General features: G+C 40.8%; 1 protein-coding gene across 6 annotated transcripts in view; it reads right to left on the bottom strand.

The window, feature by feature from the left end:
- The window catches only part of wdfy3 (WD repeat and FYVE domain containing 3), a 154199-nt gene that overhangs the window by 5461 nt on the left and 124263 nt on the right, over nucleotides 1-24475 (bottom strand). For 3 of the 6 annotated variants that reach the window (XM_047380824.1, XM_047380823.1, XM_047380825.1), the window contains 21 exons: nucleotides 24118-24348; nucleotides 17521-17562; nucleotides 16924-17092; nucleotides 16604-16767; nucleotides 15915-16063; nucleotides 12825-12945; nucleotides 9268-9353; nucleotides 8255-8335; nucleotides 7870-7924; nucleotides 7666-7785; nucleotides 7415-7532; nucleotides 6946-7052; nucleotides 4347-4500; nucleotides 4159-4250; nucleotides 3851-4063; nucleotides 3583-3724; nucleotides 2778-2932; nucleotides 1459-1617; nucleotides 1191-1370; nucleotides 916-1098; nucleotides 730-823 (listed from right to left, as the gene is read on the bottom strand). In XM_047380824.1, coding sequence (XP_047236780.1) covers nucleotides 730-823; nucleotides 916-1098; nucleotides 1191-1370; nucleotides 1459-1617; nucleotides 2778-2932; nucleotides 3583-3724; nucleotides 3851-4063; nucleotides 4159-4250; nucleotides 4347-4500; nucleotides 6946-7052; nucleotides 7415-7532; nucleotides 7666-7785; nucleotides 7870-7924; nucleotides 8255-8335; nucleotides 9268-9353; nucleotides 12825-12945; nucleotides 15915-16063; nucleotides 16604-16767; nucleotides 16924-17092; nucleotides 17521-17562; nucleotides 24118-24348 — 2815 coding nt within the window. The remainder of the gene's footprint in view (nucleotides 1-729; nucleotides 824-915; nucleotides 1099-1190; nucleotides 1371-1458; nucleotides 1618-2777; nucleotides 2933-3582; nucleotides 3725-3850; nucleotides 4064-4158; nucleotides 4251-4346; nucleotides 4501-6945; nucleotides 7053-7414; nucleotides 7533-7665; nucleotides 7786-7869; nucleotides 7925-8254; nucleotides 8336-9267; nucleotides 9354-12824; nucleotides 12946-15914; nucleotides 16064-16603; nucleotides 16768-16923; nucleotides 17093-17520; nucleotides 17563-24117; nucleotides 24349-24475) is intronic. The other 3 variants (XM_047380827.1, XM_047380828.1, XM_047380826.1) reach the window with 2 other exon arrangements.

Below are 24475 nucleotides of genomic sequence, written 5' to 3'. Positions count from 1 at the left end.
TCCAGTTATACTTTGCAAACCAGCTCAAGCTCAGCCAGGTCAGACAGGGAGTATCTTGTTACAGATACTCAAATGGATTAAGGCCTAGACTTTGACTAGGCCATTCTAACACATGAATATGCTTTGATCTAAACAGTTCCACTGAGCTCTGGCTGCATGTTCAGGATTGTTGTCCTGCTGGAAGGTAAACCTCCGCCCCCCGTCTCACATTTTTTGTAGCATTTAACAGGATTTCTCCAAGGACTGTCCTGTGTTTAGCTCTATCAATCTCCCCTATCAACTCTCACAAACCTACCTGTCCCTCCAGAGCAACCATGGGCCTCTTGGTTGCATGATTACATTTTGAGATGATGGAGCTCTGTGAGATGTTCAAAGCTTGGGATATTGTTTTAGAACCTAACTCTGCTTTAAACGTCTCCACAACCTTCTCCCTGACCTGCTGTGTTCCTGGTCTTCATGATGTGTTTGTTCTCCAACAAATCTCTTAAACCCTTCACAGAACAGCTGGACTCTTGTTTCCCATTTAGGTGACTTCTGAAGGAAACTGGCTGCTCTGTATTTTATCATGTAAATGCCAGTAAAATACATTGAAGTTTGTTGCTGTAATCTGACAAAATGTGACAAAGTTCAATGGGTGTAAATACTTTTGTCAGGCACTGTGGTTTCAAACACTGCAACACATTTTCCGTGGATTCTTGGTGCCTGCTTTGTGACTTTGTGAAAACTCACCAATCTTCTCGTCTGCACAGCAATCGGGCACATCAGGTTCCGTCGGCTTTGGTGCAGGGGTTTCTGGGACTTGAAGGAACTCCATTCTCCAAAACTACAAAACATTTTTAACACAAGTCTAAAAGTTATAGGCAAAGCTACTTAAACTAAAACAAACCTTGGTTCAGAAACATCCAGTGTGTTTACCCTGACGACTCCATCCGAGTGGCCGGTGACGACGACGTTCTGCGTGTCCCACTCGTTCATCTCCGAAACGCAGCAGCAGAGGATCTGCTGACTGCGGCCAGTGAAGGTGTTGGCGCTGGAGATGGGGCTGCCGTTGATGCTCCACATGTGAATGTATGTGCCTGCACAGGACACGATATCCCCCTGTGGAAAACAGGCACGTTTTATGTGGTCTTTATGACAGCAGGAGGACAGCGCGTGAAGACACCCAGTAATACTGTGAGGTAGTAACTCACTGTCAGCTCATTGATACACAGAGCGGAGACGGGAGCGCGGTGTCCCCGCAGCTGCGTGACAAAGGAAAGCTTGTTGAGGTCCCAGATGATGCAGGTTCGATCCCGGGAGCCGCTCACAACGATGCGGTAGGATGACGAAGCTGTCAGACACGTTACAGCATCCGTGTGGCCAAGTAATGCCTAAAATATGAAAAACAAAAATTTTATTTCGGATCCTTCTTTTGACCGTCAAGTAACTGATGATTCAGACATAATACAGCCTGCTCACCTGTTTGAGCGTCAGGGACTTGGCCTTCTCCTTGGAGCTTCCCGTCTCCCACACACAGATGGCGGTGCTCGTGCCCCCGGTGATGACGAGCTTTGGGTTGGGACATATGGCACAGAGAATCTGACCCCACTCTGACAGACACTCGTAAACCACCAACGCCTGAAACAAGACAGAAGATCTCAGGTGAGCTGATGGTACGGGCTGCAGAGCTGAGCACAGAACATTCAGAGCTGTGGTCCAGATTTATCTTCATCAATGCAGCAACTGGCTGCACGACAACTGTTTTTAACATTGTATCAACTTGAAGAAACAATTAAGATTTCTGTGTGATGATGGGTTAATGTAGCTCCTCCTCTTCCTCAACCTAAATAAGCAACGTTTAGCAAATTGCATTTGTAACTAATTCAGATTATCATACTTGGGTATGAATTAGATCTGTGTTTCAAGTGGCTCCAAATCACAGCAATACATTAGTTAGGTTTTATTATCAGGATAATAAGCAAATGATAAAATAACATTTGTAAAATAACATTGTTTTTGCTGAGTCAGACTTCCCAAACAGTGACCGGGTTATCGTACAGCAGGGGGCGCCCATGCATCCCTTCACGCATGTCTCGTTACTGGGCCTCTGTGTTTGATTCAAAAAGCCAATTTTTAAAAGACAACAAAATGTATTCTGGATTGTTTTATCCTGTTAGATTATTTAGTCCCGACATATTTAACCTCCTGAGGTTCAATGTTATGAATGCTGACTAGAATAAATAACGAGCTGGAACGGCTGGAGCTGAAACCTTCATAAAAACAATTTCATGTTTTATTTTTATGTCAGGTTTAAATAAGTTGTCGTTATTCTACTGCCTGAGGAGGAGGCACACTTGAAATATCTAAAACAACATTTATTATTAATACAAAAGTCACAACTTTTCTTTAATAATAGCAGCTTGTGTAATTATCGATGACAAATGGCAACTCTGAATTTGTTGTTGGGAAAACCCGTTTGGAAAATGCTAATCTCATCCCGTGCTAGTGGCAGGAAACACCAGATCACATGTGCATCACATCAGATGCATTTTAAAATGAATATACTGTTTGTTTATTTTGTTTTTACACATTATTGGCCTAATGACAAGCAGGGGGGAAACGTTGCATTTATGATTCACTCTTCAACGAAGTCTGTTTGACTTGGTGTTACTAAGTCAGTCTACATTTTTTAGCTTTTTTTTTTAAATATAAAAACAAGCTCGGCAGTAACATCGTTTCATGGCAAATAACAAAACGGTGAAGAAGGGAGGTCTCAGAAGAAGCGGGGGTATAAGGACCTTGTCGGACTCATAGTTGGCCAAGCGGCAGCTGAGGTCGGCGTAGCCCCAGGCAAACGTTTTGCTCCAGGTGGGTGGAACCAGAACTTTATTTTGCTCCACGGCCAGGATGCCTTTATCGGTGCACACGATCTGTCCCACGGGCTCCTTCAGCTCTGTAAAAGACACACAAGTGACTGTTTATTTACGCCATTCAAATGGTGATGTTAATATAAAGAGATGTAAACAAACATCAGTTTGACCAAATTTGCTTCTTGCGAACACCAACAAAGTTAAGACAATAGTTAGACGTAATTACAGAAACATTTACACACTTTTACCTCCCGTAAGTGACAGAAATAGAACAAGACCTAAAAACATGGTATCACTGTACTGGTGTGTATAGGATTATTACATACACACATCTATATGCTGAAATATCCTGTCTGTTTCTCTTTATTCTGATGTGTTCAGTATGTTTCTATTATGCTCAGTTTAAAGGGGAAATATTACATGTTGGAGCCAGAAAACCTAAAATCTTAAAAGTATGAAACAAATAAATTACAGTTGGCCTTTCTGTTGTCTTTCTAATTTTGTAACACATTTGTAATATAAAAAGAGGCTTGGCCCCCTTTATAATGGTTATCACATATTCACTCACAGGAAGTACACATTGCTTCCCTGATAAAACTAGTCTTTCTAACGTTCATATGTCAACTAGATGTATGGTAGCTAAAGTGTCCGACCGGATAGCCAGCCCTCCACTCTGACTTTCAGACTGCAGGTGGAGCTCCGTTGTTCTCATCCTATGTAGGATTATGCTCACCTTTGACAGGAGCAAGAGAAGGTCTAAGATTGTCTAGATGATGGAAAAAGATCTTGTCATTGTTGGAGTTCGGAGGAACGGCTGCTATGTCGCCGTTGACTTTACTACGAACACGTTTAGGAGGATGAGGCTTCTTAAACAGCTGAAAGAAAAAAGAAATCAGTTGTAATGAGATTCCTGCATCTATTAAAGCCAAAGCAGAGTAAGATTACCAGGTAACCTGCTTCTGTTCAGACAGCCAGATGGGAAGTGGAAGCCAGTTTCTAACCTGTTTGGGGATTTGCCCAAAGTTGTTGATGAAGCCGATGGTGGCCGTCTCTTTCAGTGGGTCATTGATGTTGTAGATGTCCACCTGACCCTCGTAGAACAAGTGGTGGAAGACATTAACGGCCTCCACAGCTGGGGGTCCCTGTTGCTTGTAGCCGAAAATCAAGTCGATCCACTCATGGAGGTGGGCGGAGACGTAGTCACACTCCAGTGCCTGAAAACGAGGGGGAAAAAAAATCTCAAACATCAACGTCAAGTATTAATAATTGAAACGGTCTCTGTCATGAGTGTGTGGGTGGGGACTCCTACCTCTCTGTGGACTCTGATGAACTCCCGGGGGTCACCTTTGGCCCAGGGTGGGAGGATGACGTCACCCAGCTTGGTGCCATTCTGCTTGGCACCTGGAGGACCAAGCAACAAACAACAGAAGGTATCAAATCAGACATTTCAGCTGATCCTAAAGCAACTGACAGGAAGCAAGCTCTCTGGTCACCCACCCAGATCAAAGTTGTTAGAATTCAGCAGGAATTCAGGCAGGTAGAAGAACTCTGGAATCAGCTCCTTGACGTCGGCCATGTTGTGTTTGGAGGCAGAGAGCCACGCTTCCCGGACGCTGTGGAACATCCTGTCCGCCAGGTCAAAGTGACCTCCCTGATAATCACAGACACACAGAGAAGGGGTTAAATCCTTGTTTCCAGACCAATGAAAGGTCTTATTATTGGTATCCGATAAATAATTTAACAAGCTATTATTACCTCGTATGAAAACACATTTGTATTCTCTTGGTCTGGAGCGCCAAATTCAATCAGAACAAAGTTTTACTGCTTATTTATTTCTTTAAAATAAATTTGATCAGACATCAAACAATATTAGGTTTAAAAGAAAGCGTCGTCCTGTGTATAGGCCCTCCAGCCAATATCTAATTCCCTGGTGAGGCTTTCAGAAGATTACCTTTGTTGGGACCCAGCCATGGATTTCAACATTAAACTCCGGTACGAACTCTTCTGGAACTTTTCAAAATAAAGTGCATTAACCTTCTTCCGGCACAGCCAGGAAACGGGATAACTGCGGACTTTCTGTGACGCCACTACCCAAATAAAAGCACAGCTGTTGCTACATCCGCTCTCTTTACACACCGGTGTTCATCGGGATAGGAGGGGGACAAAGCGCGCTGATATCTTTTGCTGGCAAAAAGACAAACTCTTCAAACTGGATCCAAGAGTGTCATAAGATCACGCGATCATATGCACAAGTTAAGTATGAGTGAAGCACTGTTTGTGTACCTGATGATTTCATTCACAAAGAGGGGAAATTAAGGTATAAGCATCGCTGATTTTCTCTCCGAGCCCTGCAGAAGCAAACAGTGTTGGAGAGAAGCCACAAGACGCGGACTCCCAGTCTGGAAGGAAGACCGCAGAGATTGCATCATCATGTGGTCAGCGGACAGGACGGACCGCCCAGCTACAGCTCCGGAGCTAACCTTTTTGTTCACAGAGCGAACGCACCTTCAACCCCCCGCAAAGCTACCGAGTTAACCGCCTGTTGACTGTGGACTTTTCTTCAAACTTCACCCCTTGGACCACATTACCTCACCATGGTCAGAGGTTAGGGTTTGGGCAGATTAACAGTTAGGATGAAATGATCTGAACGTTTTCATTTATGAAGTTTGGTTTTGTTTGTGTGAAACTCAGCTATCTTAGTGCTAGCAAGCTATCTGCAGCACATGTGCTCTGTTTGTGTTCTGTGTTTGTGTTTTAAAGTTAAGTCAAACTTTACTTGATGGGTGATTTTAAACACAGATGATTGATCATAACGCGCCGTCCGCGCTTATGCATTTTAACCCTTTTATTAACGGTATTTTTAAAGGTGTGTGTTTGATTCTGGTGCTAAATAATATTTACCCAGAAAGGTTTAGTCTTCAATCCAGTGAATAATAGTCCCTAAACATCATTTACTAGATTTGATAACTAAGTAAACAACATTAAGCCCATTTCTCCAGAAAGATTTGGCTCGTTTACAAAATATTCCCTTAATAATATTTCTTCAAATATTATTTCAATAAATAAAGGCAGCTAATTAGACACCGTTGAGAATTAGTCATCCAGAAGGTTGGTTTTATTCAGCAGATCATTATTTAAAACATTATTTTATTAAAATAATATTTTATCTGATCTTGCATTGTGAATGGTTGTCTAAAGATTTGCTGATTATTGTCTAAGTTGGTTCCAAGACTAACTTCACGTCACTTCCAGATTCTTCAAGATTATCCTTGGTTCTCAAACATAAACATTTAATGGTAATGTTGCATCACTCTTTTGGTCATGGTTCTCAATCATCTTTAATCAACTTGTTTATATTGTACATAGCCCATTAGTCTTCATTATTCTTTAATTCTGCTTGGTAGTTTAGTTGGATTGTTTTAGCATAGTAAAGAGTTTGTTGATTGAAATATGTTTGACTTTGAGTTGACTTATTTTTGTTAATAAATTCTTATATTTTAAGAAATTGTGTGAATTCATTCCATGTATGTGCAAAGTTTATGCTGTTCAATAATGTTAGAGCTCGTCTCAAACCTTTCTATTTTGTCCTAATACCATCACCTTACTGGGCTGGTATTCACAGGACAACCCTTAACAGACCGTAATATTATTTGATAAAATATTAAAATATTATTAAAATATATTCTCCAATTAATAATCACAACACCTTTAAAACTAATAATACAAAGAAACCCATTTAAAAATAACAGTAAAATAAGATTACAATAAAAATGAAAATTAATAATTTTCTCTGCCCTCCTCTCTATTAAAGTTTTTTTTTTCCAAATTAAAATAATTTACATTGTTAGCACTTCTATAGTTTATGAAAAAATCATATGTAATTAATGACATAGAGCACTTTTAAATGTGCTTTCTTTATGAATAAAAGTCACACTACTTTTCAGTGCTATTCAATTATTCCCCTTGGCATAGAGGCCTTTATATTGATCACCACTGTCTTGTAAACAGCTATAATGGCTTTAAAGCTGCCAAAAGCAATATGTTAGCAATGTTGCTGATCAGAGCAGAAGTCAGGTTCCGGAAGGGAGGATCAAACCTGAAGTCTGAGGAAAATCTGCGTGAAGGGCTCCATCCGGACCAAATACGAGGCTACAATCATGGCAGATGAGTAGTGGGTCCCATAGTGGTAGGCTGGGGTTTCACCTGGTCAGACAGACATTATATATTAGCTAAGATGACATGTCAGTGAAAACAACTTCTGAATAACACCGGATAATAAGGGCTGCAAGTTAGAAACAAGGAAGTAGGTATTATTACATGTTTAGCCACCATACTTCAATCAGTACGATGCAGATTTGTAGCTTTGCCAGTTTTAAGTATCAATAAAACAGCAAAACTAATATTTTACACCCACATTCTGTACAGGAACAAGGTATGAATGTTTGAATTTTTTTTTTTTTGCCTTCTCTTTTCAGTTTTTTTTTAGCTTATCTACACATATGAGTTGTTAATTGTCTTTATTTTCCTCTTTTTCATGTTAATTCCAGTCTGATGACATCTCTTACCATTGGGATCTTCCCAGTCCTTGTATCTCTTCTTGTACTGTGTGAGCCGGTCATCGGTCTGAGCGCCCATTGGTTTGGCCAGGTTCCGGAACGTCTTGGGGTTGTTCAGGTCCAGTTCCTGAATTAAAACAAAAGAACATCTAAATCATGACACAAACCTAGTTTCAAACGGTTTGCCCCATCGCCTCTAGGGGGTGCTTTAGCTGTTTTGAGTGAGACATTAAATAATAGAGGATAAAATCTTTGCGCACCTCTGCGTCGTAGTCAGCCAGGATCCAGGGGAAGACAGGATACTGCATCAGATCGTTGTATGAGCGACCTGCCAGCGTGTTCAGATGCATCAGGTACTGGAAGTTACTGATCTCTCCCCGCTGGAACACAGATCACACACTCACTCAGGAGGGTTCAACCCAGGTTTTAATGCTACAGATCCAAAAATGAGACCAGCTTCTTACCTCCCATCTTTGAGTGACTGACTTCTCACCAACCAGCGTGCTGAGAAGTCCGGACCTGACAGACATGAGGAGAGAGAAGATGATTGGTTCAAAAAGCTCAGTGGCTCCATAATAAAGGTCTGCTATGGCATTTGCTATCTGGGCCAATTGTTATCCTGGGTCATTACCTTAGCTTAATACAATAGCTGATAATAACCAGTAATGATTTATTATTAACCAATAAATTATATTCAATAAATGTGTTTAGAATAATAACAATAATAGCAATTGATTTTATTGTTCATACAATATATATATTATTTACGCAGGCTGTGCTTTTGCCTTTTTTATGTTAAGGCTAGCCTTAATAACACAAATAAATACACAATGATTATGAGATAATTACCCTTGTTCAACACTGGTGTTAGGCCTCTGACCTGAAACCGACTCCGAGCTGTCAGCCAGCGACGGCACCACCGCCAAGAACCTGCAGAGAACCCAACATTGTTCAGCATCCTTACACCGCACATGAAAAGGACCAAAAGGGTATTATAGTAAGGGCTATTCATTCCTTTATTTATCTGTTCATACACTCACCCATTCATCCATCCATTGGTGTGGTGTCCATCAATCCATCTTTTTATTCACTCATCCATCCTTATTCCATTCATTTAGCTATCCTCATTCTATTTATCCATCACATGTATCTTCTTACTCCACAAATCAATCCATCCATCCATCCATCCATCCATCATCACCTCCCTGAGGGGGACACCTGGAAAACCTTCAACGAGAGTTATCAAGGAGGTGACTGAACCACCTCAATTGAGACCCACTTTGCAGGGGAGCAGTGGCCACACTATGATAAGATGACTTCTAACTAATTCGGAGGCTTGTTTCTGGGACCATGTTGTTTTGGTCATGATCCATATGTCACAGTCAATTAGTAGGGTGTTGGAACTTAGATGGACCAGAAAATCCAGAACTTTGCTTTATGGGAAACACTTTATTCAACTGAACAGACAGAAGTACCCTTATTCCTGCAGACTAAGCCCTGATCTATCAATCCATCTCCTGCTGTATCCCACCGTCACTTCTTAACTCCTCTCTTTGCAGCTCATCCCTGAACCCTAGGGAGCATTTCTAGGGCCAATGACCCACACTCAGCTGTTGACCACTTCAAAGCATGTTGAAGGTTATGTCTCAAAAACCAACAACTGAGCCGAAAACAGGACACTTTCCTCTCCAGGTCTTGGAATTTTGTCAACAAACACCACATTGTGGTGTCCGACCCGCTCTGAGAACAAGCTGATCTGTGTGCTGTGAACACAGACGCAACATCCCCTTGTAAGGGTCATATTGCTTCATTTATGGCATGAAAATAAGTGTAAATAAGGCCTTTACATTTGAATCCTGTACCTTTGGTAAACTTTGTTACGGACACCCTTCTGGAAGGCCAACAGGTAGTTCCTTCCATCTGCTGAGAAGACTTCCACCGCCATTGGCTGAAGGGAAGGAAACACAAACAGGGTTTTACACTAAAACCACTGTGGGGGAACCTTGAAACTTTGGATTATATTTAACATAAACACGTATAAACCATTTGTGAAGTAGATGGTAAAACAATGACATATTAGGATTTTGCTCTTTTGGCTTTTTGTGAAAGTAAAACATCAGTAAGGATAAATTATAACTTTTTCTAGTTCAAACTCTTCTACAGATCTACATGATGACCGTCTTCGGGCCTGTGAACAACTAAAACAAAGAATAGAAAAAATACAGTGTTCTTTATTCTAGCCCCGTTCATTATCCAATTACAGCAGAGTCTTTATTTAGGTAGGTGCTTCATAAAAATGCAGAAGCTGTATCAATGTAAAATAAACAAAACAAACTTTTTTTAAATATTCAAACATGTCAGCCTATTGAAATGACTCTAAAATTAAAAGAATGAGCTAATATTGCTGCCTGTTGTAGGGATCAGGAGAACAGCACTAGGCTGTTTTAAATCTTATTTGTCTGACAGATTCCAGTTTGTGCGTATAAATGATAAATCACCTTTAACCTCCAGGGTTAATTGTGGAGTACCACAGGGTTCAGTACTTGGGCCAGTTCTCTTTACTATATATACGATTCCAATAGGTAAAATTATTAGGCAACATGGGATACATTTTCATTGTTATGCTGATGATACTCAGTTTTATTTATCTATAAATCCTGATGAGCCCAACCAGTTAGATCTAAATTCAGACAAGACAGAAGTTGTCGTCTTTGGACCAGAGTCCTTGAAAAAGCAACTGCTTAGTCAATCAATTAATGTGGACGGCATTAAATTGACCTCTGGTAATAAAGTAAGGAACCTTGGTGTTATTTTTAACCAGGGAATGTCATTTAAATCCCATACTAAACAGGTTTCTAGGACTTCCTTCTTTCACCTCCGCAATATTGCCAGAATTAGATACATCCTATCCAGGAGTGACCCTGAAAAACTAGTCCATGCATTTGTTACTTCAAGGCTGGACTATTGTAATTCTTTACTATCAGGATGTCCACAAAATGCAGTTAAAAGCCTACAGCTGATTCAAAATTCTGCAGCAAGAATTCTGATGAAAATGTTTTTCTCTTTCTAGAAGCTACATCTGACCCAGCTGTGTTTAGCTGTGGCACCTTCCTTAAGGGGGGCACTGGCCAAGCTGCTGCTGTCAACAACTTAATGCTCACTTTATACAGATGATACACTTTGCCCTGTCTTTCAGTGTTCATCCGCTTAGTTGTCTTTCTCTCCAAGATGAAGCCACCAAAGGAGCTATAATCATTAATGTTTCACTTTTCTTTCCCATAGAAAGTACTCCTGGATCAGTGTTTCTGTGTTCTTCTGTGTCTCTGCTCTGTTCTCTCAAACCACCAGTCGGTCGTGCCAGATGGCCGCTCACACTGAGCCTGGTTCTGGTTCTGCTGGAGGTTTCTTCCTGTTAAAAGGGAGTTTTTCCTCTCCACTGTCGCTACATGCATGCTCAGTATGAGGGATTGCTGCAAAGTCAACGCCAGTGACTGTCCACTGTCCCTACATGCTCATCCGGGAGGAGTAAATGCTGCAAGTCTCTGAATGGATGCAATCTGCTGGGTTTCTTTAGAGAGAAAAACTTTTTAACCAATTTGAATAAATAACTGAATCTGACTGCACTGTTCAATGGTTAGGATTAATTGGGATGTCAGGTACAGTCCAGACCAAAAGTTTGGACACACCTTCTCATTCAAAGAGTTTTCTTTATTTTCATAACTATGAATATTGTGGCTTCACACTGAAGGCATCAAAACTAGGAATTAACACATGTGGAATTATATATTGAACAAAAAAGTGTGAAACAACTGAAAATATGTCTTATATTCTAGGTTCTTCAAAGTAGCCACCTTTTGCTTTGATTACTGCTCCTCACACTCTTGGCATTCTGTTGATGAGTTTCAAGAGGTAGTCACCTGAAATGGTTTTCACTTCACAGGTGTGCCTGGTCAGGTTTAATAAGTGGGATTTTAAGCCTTATAAATGAGGTTGGGACCATCTGTTGTGTTGCGCAGGAGGTGGATACAGTACACAGCTGATAGTCCTACTGAATAGACTGTTAGAATTTATATTATGGCAAGAAAAAAGCAGCTAAGTAAAGAAAAATGAGTGGCCATCATTACTGTAAGAAATGAAGGTCAGTCAGTCTGAACAATTGGGAAAACTTTGAAAGTGTCCCCAAGTACAGTCGCAAAAACCATCAAGCGCTACAAAGAAACTGGCTCACATGAGGACCGCCCCAGGAAAGGAAGACCAAGAGTCACCTCTGCTGCGGACGATAAGTTAATCCGAGTCACCAGCCTCAGAAATCGCAGGTTAACAGCAGCTCAGATTAGAGAACAGGTCAATGCCACACAGAGTTCAAGCAGCAGACACATCTCTAGAACAACTGTTAAGAGGAGACTGTGTGAATCAGGCCTTCATGGTAAAATAGCTGCTAGGAAACCACTGCTGAGGACAGGCAACAAGCAGAAGAGACTTGTTTGGACTAAAGAACACAAGGAATGGACATTAGACCAGTGGAAATCTGTGCTTTGGTCTGATGAGTCCAAGTTTGAGATCTTTGGTTCCAACCACCATGACTTTGTGCGGCGCAGAAGAGGTGAACAGATGGACTCTACATGCCTGGTTCCCACCGTGAAGCATGGAGGAGGAGGTGTGATGGTGTGGGGGTGCTTTGCTGGTGACACTGTTGGGGATTTATTCAAAATTGAAGGCATACTGAACCAGCATGGCTACCGCAGCATCTTGCAGCGGCATGCTATTCCATCCGGTTTGCGTTTAGTTGGACCATCGTTTATTTTTCAACAGGACAATGACCCCAAACACACCTCCAGGTTGTGTAAGGGCTATTTGACCAAGAAGGAGAGTGATGGGGTGCTGCGCCAGATGACCTGGCCTCCACAGTCACCGGAACTGAACCCAATCGAGATGGTTTGGGATGAGCTGGACCGCAGAGTGAAGGCAAAAGGGCCAACAAGTGCTAAGCATCTCTGGGAACTCCTTCAAGACTGTTGGAAAACCATTTCAGGTGAAGCTCTTGAAGCTCATCAACAGAATGCCAAGAGTGTGTGGAGCAGTAATCAAAGCAAAAGGTGGCTACTTTGAAGAACCAAGAATATAAGACATATTTTCAGTTGTTTCACACTTTTTTGTTCAGTATATTATTCCACATGTGTTAATTCATAGTTATGATGCCTTCAGTGTGAAGCTACAATATTCATAGTCATGAAAATAGAGAAACCTCTTTGAATGAGAAGGTGTGTCCAAACCTTTGGTCTGTACTGTACCTGACTTGGATGATTCAATTGAATTGACTTTGTAAAGTGCCTTGGGACGGCATGTGTTGTGAATTGGCGCTATATAAATAAAACTGAATTGAAGATTTCTGGTTCTTGTTGTAAACATGCATGCTGACCTGTAGCAGGTAGCGCCTCTTGTGAACCTCCTTAATGTCCTCGTAGGCGAAGATGCTGCAGGTTCTCTTCAGTTGGCTCTGGCCTTGTCGTGCCCCTCTGGGGATAATGGCCTCGTGCAAACTGGACAGAAAACATAAACAGATAAAAATTTATATTTTCCTCATCAAGAGTTTAGTTTACATTACACAACAATAACAGCAAAGTAAAGGGGAAAAAAGTGCATATACTGAACCTCCAGGTGGCAGATTTAAATATCAAGCAAATGTAAGAGGAAGAGAAAAAACTCTTGTCCCATCATATTAATCCTTGTAAGTGTGGTTAAAAGTCTGCAAATGTCTGTTTTTATTCAACTATGAAACAGAAAATGTTGTATTTTTATAACTGAGTCCTTTAAAAATCTCACAAATATTACCAATGTATAGTTGATATAAAAAATGTCCACATTCCTGTAAAAATGTCAACTTTTGATGATTTGAAGAAATGCATTTCTAAAGCCCTTTTAAAGTGATATTAATCCAGAACAATGTACTGCGAACAAATCTCCCAGAAAATAAAAACGCTCCAATAACCTTGCTGCACACCATCAAATTAACGCTTTGGCGAAGCAAATTTTTTTTACTTGGTTTCAGCATTCAGTCTACTTCTGTGGGACGTCACTACATCTACCCACTCCTACTTCTCCAAATCTATCATATTGTGAAGACGTCTCTTGTCCACAGCCATCCTCAGGTGACCCCACAGATTTACAGTCAGCTGTAGTTCTGGACTTTGGCTAGGCCGTTCCAAAACTAAAGTCCTTCTTCTGTTAGTTTGAATGTATAGATGGATTAAATGTGATGCTAAAAGGTGAAACCTCCCTTCACCTTCAGCTTTCTTGCTGACATCTAAAGGTTTTAGATCAAAATTTGTTTGGAAAAACAAAAGTAACCCTACAGCATGATACTGCCACCACCATATGTCCCAGTTCATATGGTGTTCTTCTGGTGATGCACAGTGCTTATTTTGCTCCAAACAAACATTTTAAAGTTGTGGCACAACCTTAAAGTTTGCCTTCATCAACTCATAAATTCTGCCATCTTTTAAAAGATGACTCTCTTCCCCTCCACAGGGAGTTCCAGCTTCTTCCCTCTGGACGGACGTTCTTGGAGAAGCAGACGTTTTTAAAACAGCTTTGTTCCTACTGCTGTTACTGAAATTAACAAGCTGAAATGATGCTGACACTCTCAATGGACTTTAAAGGATTTTAATGGGTTTCCATGGATTTTGACAGATTTCATATTTCTTGTAAGGAAACGTAAATCACAGCCCAGTATGTTTACTTCAGTCATGTTTTTTTATTTGCTCTTTTATTTATTTTTACAGTCCGGTTTTTAATTTTAAAGTCTGGCTTTCTTATATGTCCTGCTGTGTTTTGACTTGCGGAGCCTGAAGCACCTTGAGCATTCCTATGTGCGAATGGTTCTAGGTATGTTGATGTTTTTACTTTTTACAGTGTATGTGGGAAGGTATGTGTTTTAAACCACTGCAAAACAAATCTACCTACAGGTATAAATAAAGTAACCTTGAATGTGTTGGGAGATTTTATCCAGGCCTGGATGTTTTCTTTGGAAGCAAGAACTACCGTCTTCCAATTTTACTACAGGAGATAGTGATCACATGTACAACACAATCAGCTTTGCAGTTCCTTCAGTATTGCTGTCAGCCTCACTGACCAATTTCTGACTGGCTTATTCATCACCGATGTTCCATATTTACTTGTGTACAAATATATATATATAATTAAAATGCAAGGAAATTTGTTTGTAATCCAACTCCTTACTGATACCTTTGTACTCTGGGATTATTCTGACCCTTCATAGCCAGTCTACAAAATGGGATTTTAGCTAAATGATAAAAATCTATATTAATGTCAGCAGTGGTGGGTACGTTTCTGCTAATCCGCTAACAGCTAATAGCATCACAAATTTTTCGTTTAGCGCATTACTGTTTTTGCTGACTTTGGAAACCATTAGTGGACCGTTTCACTTCCAAACCTCGGTTTTGACAACTTTAAGTCTGCTAACAAACGTCATGTTTGTTCCTTTCTGCTGTGAGCATGTCTCAACGAGTCCATCAGGCCATGGCTTATATTGTGTGTGCATGTGACAAGACATAATCGTGCGACACAGCAGATAGCTGAAGGTAGTTTTAAATTGCAGTTATAAAGTGTTCAGATATTCTTATTGTTATGAAAGGTGACTGAGTAACAGCAGTCTTAGTGGTTAGGAGTTAGCAGTTAGCTTCCACTAATTGTTTCATCTGTTTTGCGGTTTAGCGCTAGCGAAGCTAATATTTTAGTCAGTGGAATATGGGTTAGTGAGGCAAACTTTTTAGTTAGCTGTACCCACCATTGAATGTTAGTGAATCTTACCAGGACAGTTGAACTTTATTTCAAATTAATCAGAACATTCAGAGCCAATGGCAGGTGTGAGCAGCAAAGTAATTAAAATGTTATAAGGTGTGTACACTTATGCAACCAGATTATTCTACCTTTTTTATTTTATTATTTTTCTTCTAACAGATTTGTCAGCTTTCATCTAAATTATACAGGATATATGTCACATTAAAGCTGGAGAACGTTTTGAAATTGTCATTGTGTCATTTTTTACAGAACAAAATCCGGGCATTTAAATAGACGTTTTAATTTTTGAAAGCCACTGTAATTAATTCCTTGACTCAGCTCCCTTATTAATAATGCACTGGGTTTTGGGATCTTATGGAAGTTACAAAGATGGTACAACACTTTGAAATGTGAGAAAAAAACCCATCTACTGTCCTTTTTTTCCTTGCTTTTCACGCTCTTTTCCAATTGTATCTCACAGGAAAAGGCAGGGCAAGCTTCCTAAAACGATTAATTTATAAAAAGCTTTGCTACATTTTAGAACGCATGCTCCATCAGTAGCATTACATCACCCCAGCAGCTGCAGTGTCCAGAGGGATGATGTCATTCTGTAAGGGTAGTGCAGTCACTGTGCCGTCTGTAAGCCGCAGTTTCAGAAAGTCTCTCAACATTAACAGTTCTGGAGGTCTGGGTACACAGCCACACTTACTTAGACGGCAGTGTGTCGATGTCTCTGATTTCCCTGGAGACAGTCATGGTGTAGCCATCGATGACATAGAAGTGCTCCTTGCCGAACAGCAGCAGGCCCTCGCTGGTGTCAAGACCCTGCACTCTGGCAAAGCGGTACATGTGCTGAATCTGAAAGAGTGGATGACAGGATGCTGCTTAAACTTCAGATAAAGGAAACAGTGAACTTAGAAAAAAAAAAAACAATCAGTGAAGGAAATATTAAAGAGTTGTGAAATATACTGTGTGCACAGTGAGACAGCTTTGTGCAGATAATCAGAAACTCCAGATAAAACGCTGCAGTGGACCTCAGAAAGATCACACGTCACCAGGGTTAAAGATTTTGTATAGAAAGGAAAATGAACCATGAAAGAAGGAAAGAAAGAAGGGAGGAAAAAAGCAGAGAGGGAGGGAGGCAAGGAAGGAGGCAAGGAAGGAAGGGTCATTGTGTGAACATTATCAGGTTTCTGAGTGGACCAATTAAAGCTACACAAAGAAGTCACATTTCTGCAAAGTTTAGACGTGACATCAACCGTGAACCTGCTGCTACTACTAAATCAGCTCCATGGATATTCAAAATTAGAAAACTAGAAGCACTGAAATCCTGCAACCACACCGGTAGAGCTAATATTGATCAAACTATTTTAGATATTTTTCTGCCCCCTCCCCCACCTTCTCTCCCTCCTCCAGGAGGCGCAACAGGGATGTGTTGTCGGTCCTTTGCTCCTCTTCGGGACCTCCTAATTCCAGCAGCTGGTCCTGAAGCTGCTCTTGACTGTCCTCATCTGCACCATCTGCTGTGGAACGTGACCTCTTCAAAGGAGCCTTCACCAGACCTGGAGAGCCGAAGACAAACACACATTAGAGGCAGTTAACGGAGAAACAACGTGGGTGTAACAGTAAATACATCTTTTATAATGTTGGAGATGTTACGGTTGACAAGCAAACAATACCGACAACATCAGCAAGGAGATCTCAGTCATCATCAGTACCTTTAACTCTAGCGATGGTGTCCTCTCCATGCTCTGGCTCCTGCTGTGTGGTCTCTCCCTCCGTGGTGTGCTCCACAGAGTGCTGGTACATCCCCGGATTTCCAGACAGCAGGCGCATGTAGTATTCCTTACTGTCATAGCTGATGGCTCGGCGGTACCGCACAGGCTTCTGGAGGAGAATGACAAGGAGGTGAGAATCAGAGGTGCAGAACCTGTGGAAGCTCTGAATATCTGTTTTACTTTCAACACTTTATGTTTGCATTTAGAGTTTAATGAGTTTAACACCTGATTCATGCTGCAGTTAGTAATGTTTTAACTCATTCCACAGCAAATATACTGCACATAAGATTAGAATCACCCTTACGTTGTTTCATTAGAGGGAGTCCGCCCACATGTTCTGATGACATTAGAGAGGTGAAGACTGGGACTGTTTACTCTAGGTATGTTAATAGGTCTTCGCACACTTAAAGCCAAACGTCATGGACAGGTGGACCGTGCCAGAGAGCATATAGACAATCATCAGATTTAAAGCATGCAGTCACACCAGGCAAAACTGAGGGCTGGTAATTATTATGCAGAGGGACGTCAGGAGGGTACCTGAGCTGAGGGGAATAGGGGCACCAGAGGTGGGGAGAAGGGCTAGAAAAGGTACAGAGAAGAAGGTTGAGACTGTTTATAATAACAGAGCTGAGTGTCATGAAAATAAAGCTACCTGTGATGTAACACATTTTGTATTTCCATCTATATAAAAATACAAAAAAAAAAAAAAACACTATATGAAAAACATGTTTTACAAGTGCTTTTTAGGATTTATTTATAATCCTACTAAGTTGCCTGCAGCAGAGCAGCCGGTGGCTGACATATGATGCGGTTTAAACAATTAAACTGTGAATCCTTGCCTGCTGATAGCAAATCATTAATATTTAAAGAAGAAGATAATTTACTTAAGGCTGTGATTAGTTTGTTGGTTCACAACATTAAGAGCTTAATTGGGCACTGAGGATCAAGTAGAACATCTTAAAGGGGAACATCTGCTGCAATGATGGCCTTGAGAAAAGGCAAGGGAGCTGTAACCGATGAGTCAGACACTTTAAGGCCAGGACAAAAATGGGTAGTAATGGCATTCATGTGCAGGACCTCATCAAATAGCTTGTGACTACTCCCAGAGCGTGACTGAATTATGTATTAAGGACCAAATCTCAGGGACTTTTAGGCTCATGAAGTTAACCTGAACTGGTAAATTCCCACCAGAAGGGACTTGAAGAGTTATTTCATTAAGTCCTGAGGAAAAGCTTTAAACAAGCCCGTTTTGGGAATCTTTGGCTCATTTAAGGTTAATGTATGGGGTAAGAACACTGTCAAAAACAATGTGTATGTAAAGACGGAAATGTGTGTATATTAGTCAATAGTTGTGCAAAAGTAAAATCCAAAAGAGGTATTGTATATTTTCTCTATAAGAATACAAAATAAAATGTTACAACTTCAAGAAATTACAAACACAAAGTTCAAGTTTACAGTTGTGGTTTATTCTTTATGAATACAATAACAGTTTGTGAATACGATTTCTATTCTTTGAGAATACCAATTTACATCAGCAACTTGGCGTCACGTGATCTCAGGCTCAGAATATAGTGGGTGGAGTTATACAATGATGTACAGTAGGTAGCAGTATGCACCTCTGAATTTGTTGCGAACCACCAGCAGAAAAAGAGAAGAAGAAGCAGCAGCACTAGCGCCAAATAAACGCACCAAGGACATATATTAACGACATTAAGACATATATATACTTTTTAACATTACCTGGCTTTGTACCGTAGTTTCTTGGTCCGTTTATTTGGCGCTAGTGGCTGGCTTTAAGAAATACTAAAAGAAATCACGAAAAATAATTGTGGTAGCCAGTAACAGTTACATTTTTAGAACAAGTACAGGGAATAAATTATGGAATCACTCAATTTTGAGGAAAGAAATATGGAATCATGAAAAACAAACAAACAAAATAACACTCCAAAACATCACTAGTACTTTGTTGCACCACCTCTGGCCTTTATAACTGCTTGCAGTCTCTGAGGCATTGACTTAATGAGTGACAAACAGTACTCTTCACCAATCTGACTCCAATCTGATTGCTGTTGCCAGATCAGTTTTGCAGGTTGGAGCCTTGTCATGGACCATTTTCTTTAACTTCCACCACAGATTTTCAATGGGATTGAGATCCAGACTGTTTGCAGGCCATGACATTCACCTTATGTGTCCAAAATGTCAATGTAAACCTGTGCATTTATGGAAGATGTAATGACAGCCATCTCCCTGGTGCTTTTACCTGACATGCAGCCCCATATCATCAATGACTGTGGAAATTTGTATGTTTTCTTCAGACAGTCGTCTGCATAAATCTCTTTGGAACGGCACCAAACAAAAGTTCCAGCATCATCACCTTGCCCAATGCAGATTCGAGATTCATCACTGAATATGACTTTCATCCAGTCATCCACGATTGCCTTTCCTTAGCCCATTGTAACCTTGTTTTTTTCTGTTTAGGTGTTAGCGATGGCTTCCTTTTAGCTTTTCTGTATGTAAATCCCATTTCCTTTAGGCGGTTTCTTACAGTTCGGTCACAGTTGACTCCAGTTTCCTCCCATTTGTTCCTCATTTGTTTTGTTGTACATTTTCTGTTTTCAAGGCATATTGCTTTAAGTTTTCTGTCTTGAGGCTTTGATGTCTTCCTTGGTCTACCAGTATGCTTGCCTTTAACCAGCTCCCCATGTTGTTTGTACTTGGTCCAGGTTTTAGACACAGCTGACTGTGAACAACCAACATCTTGTGCAACACTGCGTGATGATTTACCCTCTTTAAGGAGTTTGATAATCCTCTCCTTTTTTTCAAGTGACATCTCTGATGTTGGAGCCATGATTCATGTCAGTCCTCTTGTTGCAGCAGCTCTCCAAGGTGTGATCACTCCTTTTTACCTGGACACTAACGAGCAGATTTAATCTGATGCAGGTGTTATTGTTTGTAATGACAATTTGGAGGGTGATTCCATATTTTTTTCCTCAAAATTGAGTGATTCCATAATTTATTCCCAGTGCTTGTTCTAAAAATGTAACTGTTACTGGCTACCACAATTATTTTTCGTGATTTCTTTTAGTATTTCTTAAAGCCAGAAAGTTGCAATTTGAAATGCCTTTAGTTTTTTGTCATGTCTGTGATCTGGTTTTTTTCCTACAAAATTCAACAACTGAAGGAACATCCTCAGAGACCGGTGATTCCATAATTTTTGCCAGGGGTTGTACATGTTTCTCATTTGGAGTGGGTGCATCGGGTAATGTACAGGTCCTTCTCAAAATATTAGCATATTGTGATAAAGTTAATTATTTTCCATAATGTAATGTTGAAAATTTAACATTCATATATTTTAGATTCATTGCTCACTAACTGAAATATTTCAGGTCTTTTATTGTCTTAATACAGATGATTTTGGCATACAGCTCATGAAAACCCAAAATTCCTATCTCACAAAATTAGCATATTTCATCCGACCAATAAAAGAAAAGTGTTTTTTATACAAAAAACGTGAACCTTCAAATAATCATGTACAGTTATGCACTCAATACTTGGTCGGGAATCCTTTGGCAGAAATGACTGCTTCAATGCGGCGTGGCATGGAGGCAATCAGCCTGTGGCACTGCTGAGGTCTTATGGAGGCCCAGGATGCTTCGATAGTGGCCTTTAGCTCATCCAGAGTGTTGGGTCTTGAGTCTCTCAACGTTCTCTTCACAATATCCCACAGATTCTCTATGGTGTTCAGGTCAGGAGAGTTGGCAGGCCAATTGAGCACAGTGATACCATGGTCAGTAAACCATTTACCAGTGGTTTTGGCACTGTGAGCAGGTGCCAGGTCGTGCTGAAAAATGAAATCTTCATCTCCATAAAGCTTTTTAGCAGATGGAAGCATGAAGTGCTCCAAAATCTCCTGATAGCTAGCTGCATTGACCCTGCCCTTGATAAAACACAGTGGACCAACACCAGCAGCTGACACGGCACCCCACACCATCACTGACTGTGGGTACTTGACACTGGACTTCTGGCATTTTGGCATTTCCTTCTCCCCAGTCTTCCTCCAGACTCTGGCACCTTGATTTCCGAATGACATGCAGAATTTGCTTTCATCCGAAAAAAGTACTTTGGACCACTGAGCAACAGTCCAGTGCTGCTTCTCTGTAGCCCAGGTCAGGTGCTTCTGCCGCTGTTTCTGGTTCAAAAGTGGCTTGACCTGGGGAATGCGGCACCTGTAGCCCATTTCCTGCACACGCCTGTGCACGGTGGCTCTGGATGTTTGTACTCCAGACTCAGTCCACTGCTTCCGCAGGTCCCCCAAGGTCTGGAATCAGCCCTTCTCCACAATCTTCCTCAGGGTCCGGTCACCTCTTCTCGTTGTGCAGCGTTTTCTGCCACACTTTTTCCTTCCCACAGACTTCCCACTGAGGTGCCTTGATACAGCACTCTGGGAACAGCCTATTCGTTCAGAAATTTATTTCTGTGTCTTACCCTCTTGCTTGAGGGTGTCAATAGTGGCCTTCTGGACAGCAGTCAGGTCGGCAGTCTTACCCATGATTGGGGCTTTGAGTGATGAACCAGGCTGGGAGTTTTAAAGGCCTCAGGAATCTTTTGCAGGTGTTTAGAGTTAACTCGTTGATTCAGATGATTAGTTTCATAGCTCGTTTAGAGACCCTTTTAATGATATGCTAATTTTGTGAGATAGGAATTTTGGGTTTTCATGAGCTGTATGCCAAAATCATCCGTATTAAGACAATAAAAGACCTGAAATATTTCAGTTAGTGTGCAATGAATCTAAAATATATGAATGTTAAATTTTCATCATGACATTATGGAAAATAATGAACTTTATCACAATATGCTAATATTTTGAGAAGGACCTGTAGTTGTAGATAATTCATAAAAAATATTTAGGTAAATCACATTTTTTACCCTCTGTGATGCTGAAAAACCGAGGGCTGCTTTAATTATCTCTGTGCTGATGCGTCAATTAAAGTTGTTTTTTTTTTTGCAGCTGATTGCTACAGACTTTAGTAAAACTAGTCCATGGATTTGTTACTTCAAGGCTGGACTATTGTAATTCTTTACTATCAGGATGTCCACAAAATGCAGTTAAAAGCCTTCAGCTGATTCAAAATGCTGCAGCAAGAGTTCTGATGAAAATTAAAAAGATAGATCATATTTCTCCTATTTTAGCTTCCCTTCATTGGCTCCCTGTTAAATCCAGAATATAATTTAAAATTCTCCTCCTCACATATAAAGCCCTTAATGATCTAGCTCCATCATACATCAGAGATCTGATTGTTCCATATGTTCCTAACAGAGCACTTTGTCCTCAGACTGCAGGTTTACTGGTGGTTCCTAGAGTCTCTAGAAGTAGAATGGGAGGCAGATCCTTTAGTTATCAGGCTCCTCTCCTGTGGAACCAGCTCCCAGCTTTAGTCCATGAGGCAGACACCCTGTCTACTTTTTTTTTTTTTTTTGATTTTCTTTTTCCGGCACTAGTGGCCTTTCATTTTTTAGAAAGTAGGCAGACAGGAAAGAGGGGTAGAGAAAGGGGGAGACATTCGGCAAATATCGCCTGGTCCAGGACTCGAACAAGGGACGGCCGCTTCGAAGACTGTAGCCTCTGTATATGGTCGCGCGCTTAACCCCTACACCATCAGTTGGCTCAGAGTTTATCTGTTCTTTCTTTCTAGGTGAAACGACTAAAGGAGCTACATCCATTAACGTTTACTTTTCCTTCCCATAGAAAGTACTCCTGGATCAGTGCTTCTTTGTTCTCTTTGTGTCTCTGCTCTGTTCTCTCAAACCCCCAGTTGGTCGTGGCAGATGGCCGCTCACACTGAGCCTGGTTCTGCTGGAGGTTTCTTCCTGTTAAAAGGGAGTTTTTCCTCTCCACTGTTGCTACATGCATGCTCAGTATGAGGGATTGCTGCAAAGTCAACGCCAGTGACTGTCCACTGTCTCTACATGCTCATCCAGGAGGAGTGAATGCTGCAAGTCACTGACTGGATACAATCTGCTGGGTTTCCTTAGACCGAAAAACTTTTTATCCAATTTGAATAAATAACTAACTCTGACTGCACTGTTCAATGGTTAGGATTAATTGGAATGTATGAACCTGACTGTTGTGAAGTGCCTTGAGACGACATGTGTTGTGACTTGGTGCTTTATAAATAAACTGAATTGAATTGAATTTATTTGCAGAGCAAACAAAGCAACGTGTGTTGGCGGCGGCATCAGTTGTTGGTGTCATGTGACAGAAACTAGCTAATCTACAAGCTCTTTTCTAGCTAAAATGTGGGACGCAGGAGAATTATTCCTACTGATATTTTATTAAAAGCCTTTTGTAAAATATGCTTAATTAATTTTTAACCAAATCTATCACTTATTTAAAAGGAGGCTTTGGTGTCTGAACACCAATGGCTTTGCATGCTATCCTATCGATGCTTTGTGTTTTCTTTGGATTATTTAACAAATTACCTTCACACTCAATTATCATCTTTAGTCAACATGAAATGCAATTATCCAATTATCAGCAGTTGTCCATGTTTTCCATTTCTATGTCTATTCTGATCATGTGATCAAAGTGAGATTTTCTGTGAATTTCCAGCTAAATGAGACAGTTTCTTTATTTCACAAAGCAAACTGAAGAGAGCTCAGCTCCTCGTCACACCATTAAACAACAATCTATAAAACTTAGACTTTTATGGTAAACAACAGTTTCTTCAGACATTAAAAACCATGATATTTCCCCTTGAGCGTGGGATGTGGTTATTTATGTATAATGCAAGTAAAATGCATGCCATTCCCTTATTTTCAGCTCAACTTTACAAATTGAATCCTAATGGCTTTACCATCACAACAGAAAAAGGTTCTCCTGGAGGTCTCTTCCTGTTAAAGGGAGTTAAAGGGAGTTGTTCCTCTCCACTGTCGCCCCATGCATGCTCAAGACGAGGGACTTCTGTGAAGTTAATAACTCAAAGCAACGTACTGCGCTTCTTTAGATAACTTTTTACCATTTGGCACTTTACACTCAGCGGAAACTGACTGCACTGTATTATAGTTACAATTGAATAGAAAAAAACTTTGTCAGTGATTCTTCTGGGAGGATTTTCTTGATATAAAGCTACCTACCTGTGCAGAATTCGTGTTTGTCTCGGCCTCAGGGATGTACGGGTAGTGAATGTAGAACATGTCGTTGCGGACCATCTTCTTCCTCATCCGGCAGGGTCCCTCCGTCATCTCCAGCGTAAATTTGTCTAGGTGGGAGCCGATGGGCGGGCCCCAGAGGCCTCGCTCACGCAGCAGCTCGTACTCGATGGCTGCCCACTCTTCGGTCACGTACTTCAGGGCGTTCTGCTGTCGCTGTGGAACGGAAGAGATGGATGAAAAGTGAATGGTGAGTCACTCTAAAAAGGCTGCTATGAATTATGAATGGAAGTGAAAAATGTATCGAACAGTGGCCCAATGGACATCTTCTCTGCAGTGTCAC

Source organism: Girardinichthys multiradiatus, chromosome 12 (genome assembly GCF_021462225.1).
Source record: "Girardinichthys multiradiatus isolate DD_20200921_A chromosome 12, DD_fGirMul_XY1, whole genome shotgun sequence".
NCBI lineage: Eukaryota > Metazoa > Chordata > Actinopteri > Cyprinodontiformes > Goodeidae > Girardinichthys > Girardinichthys multiradiatus.
Note: the sequence above shows the minus strand (reverse complement) of the source record. Positions and strands in the feature narration are given on the sequence as shown.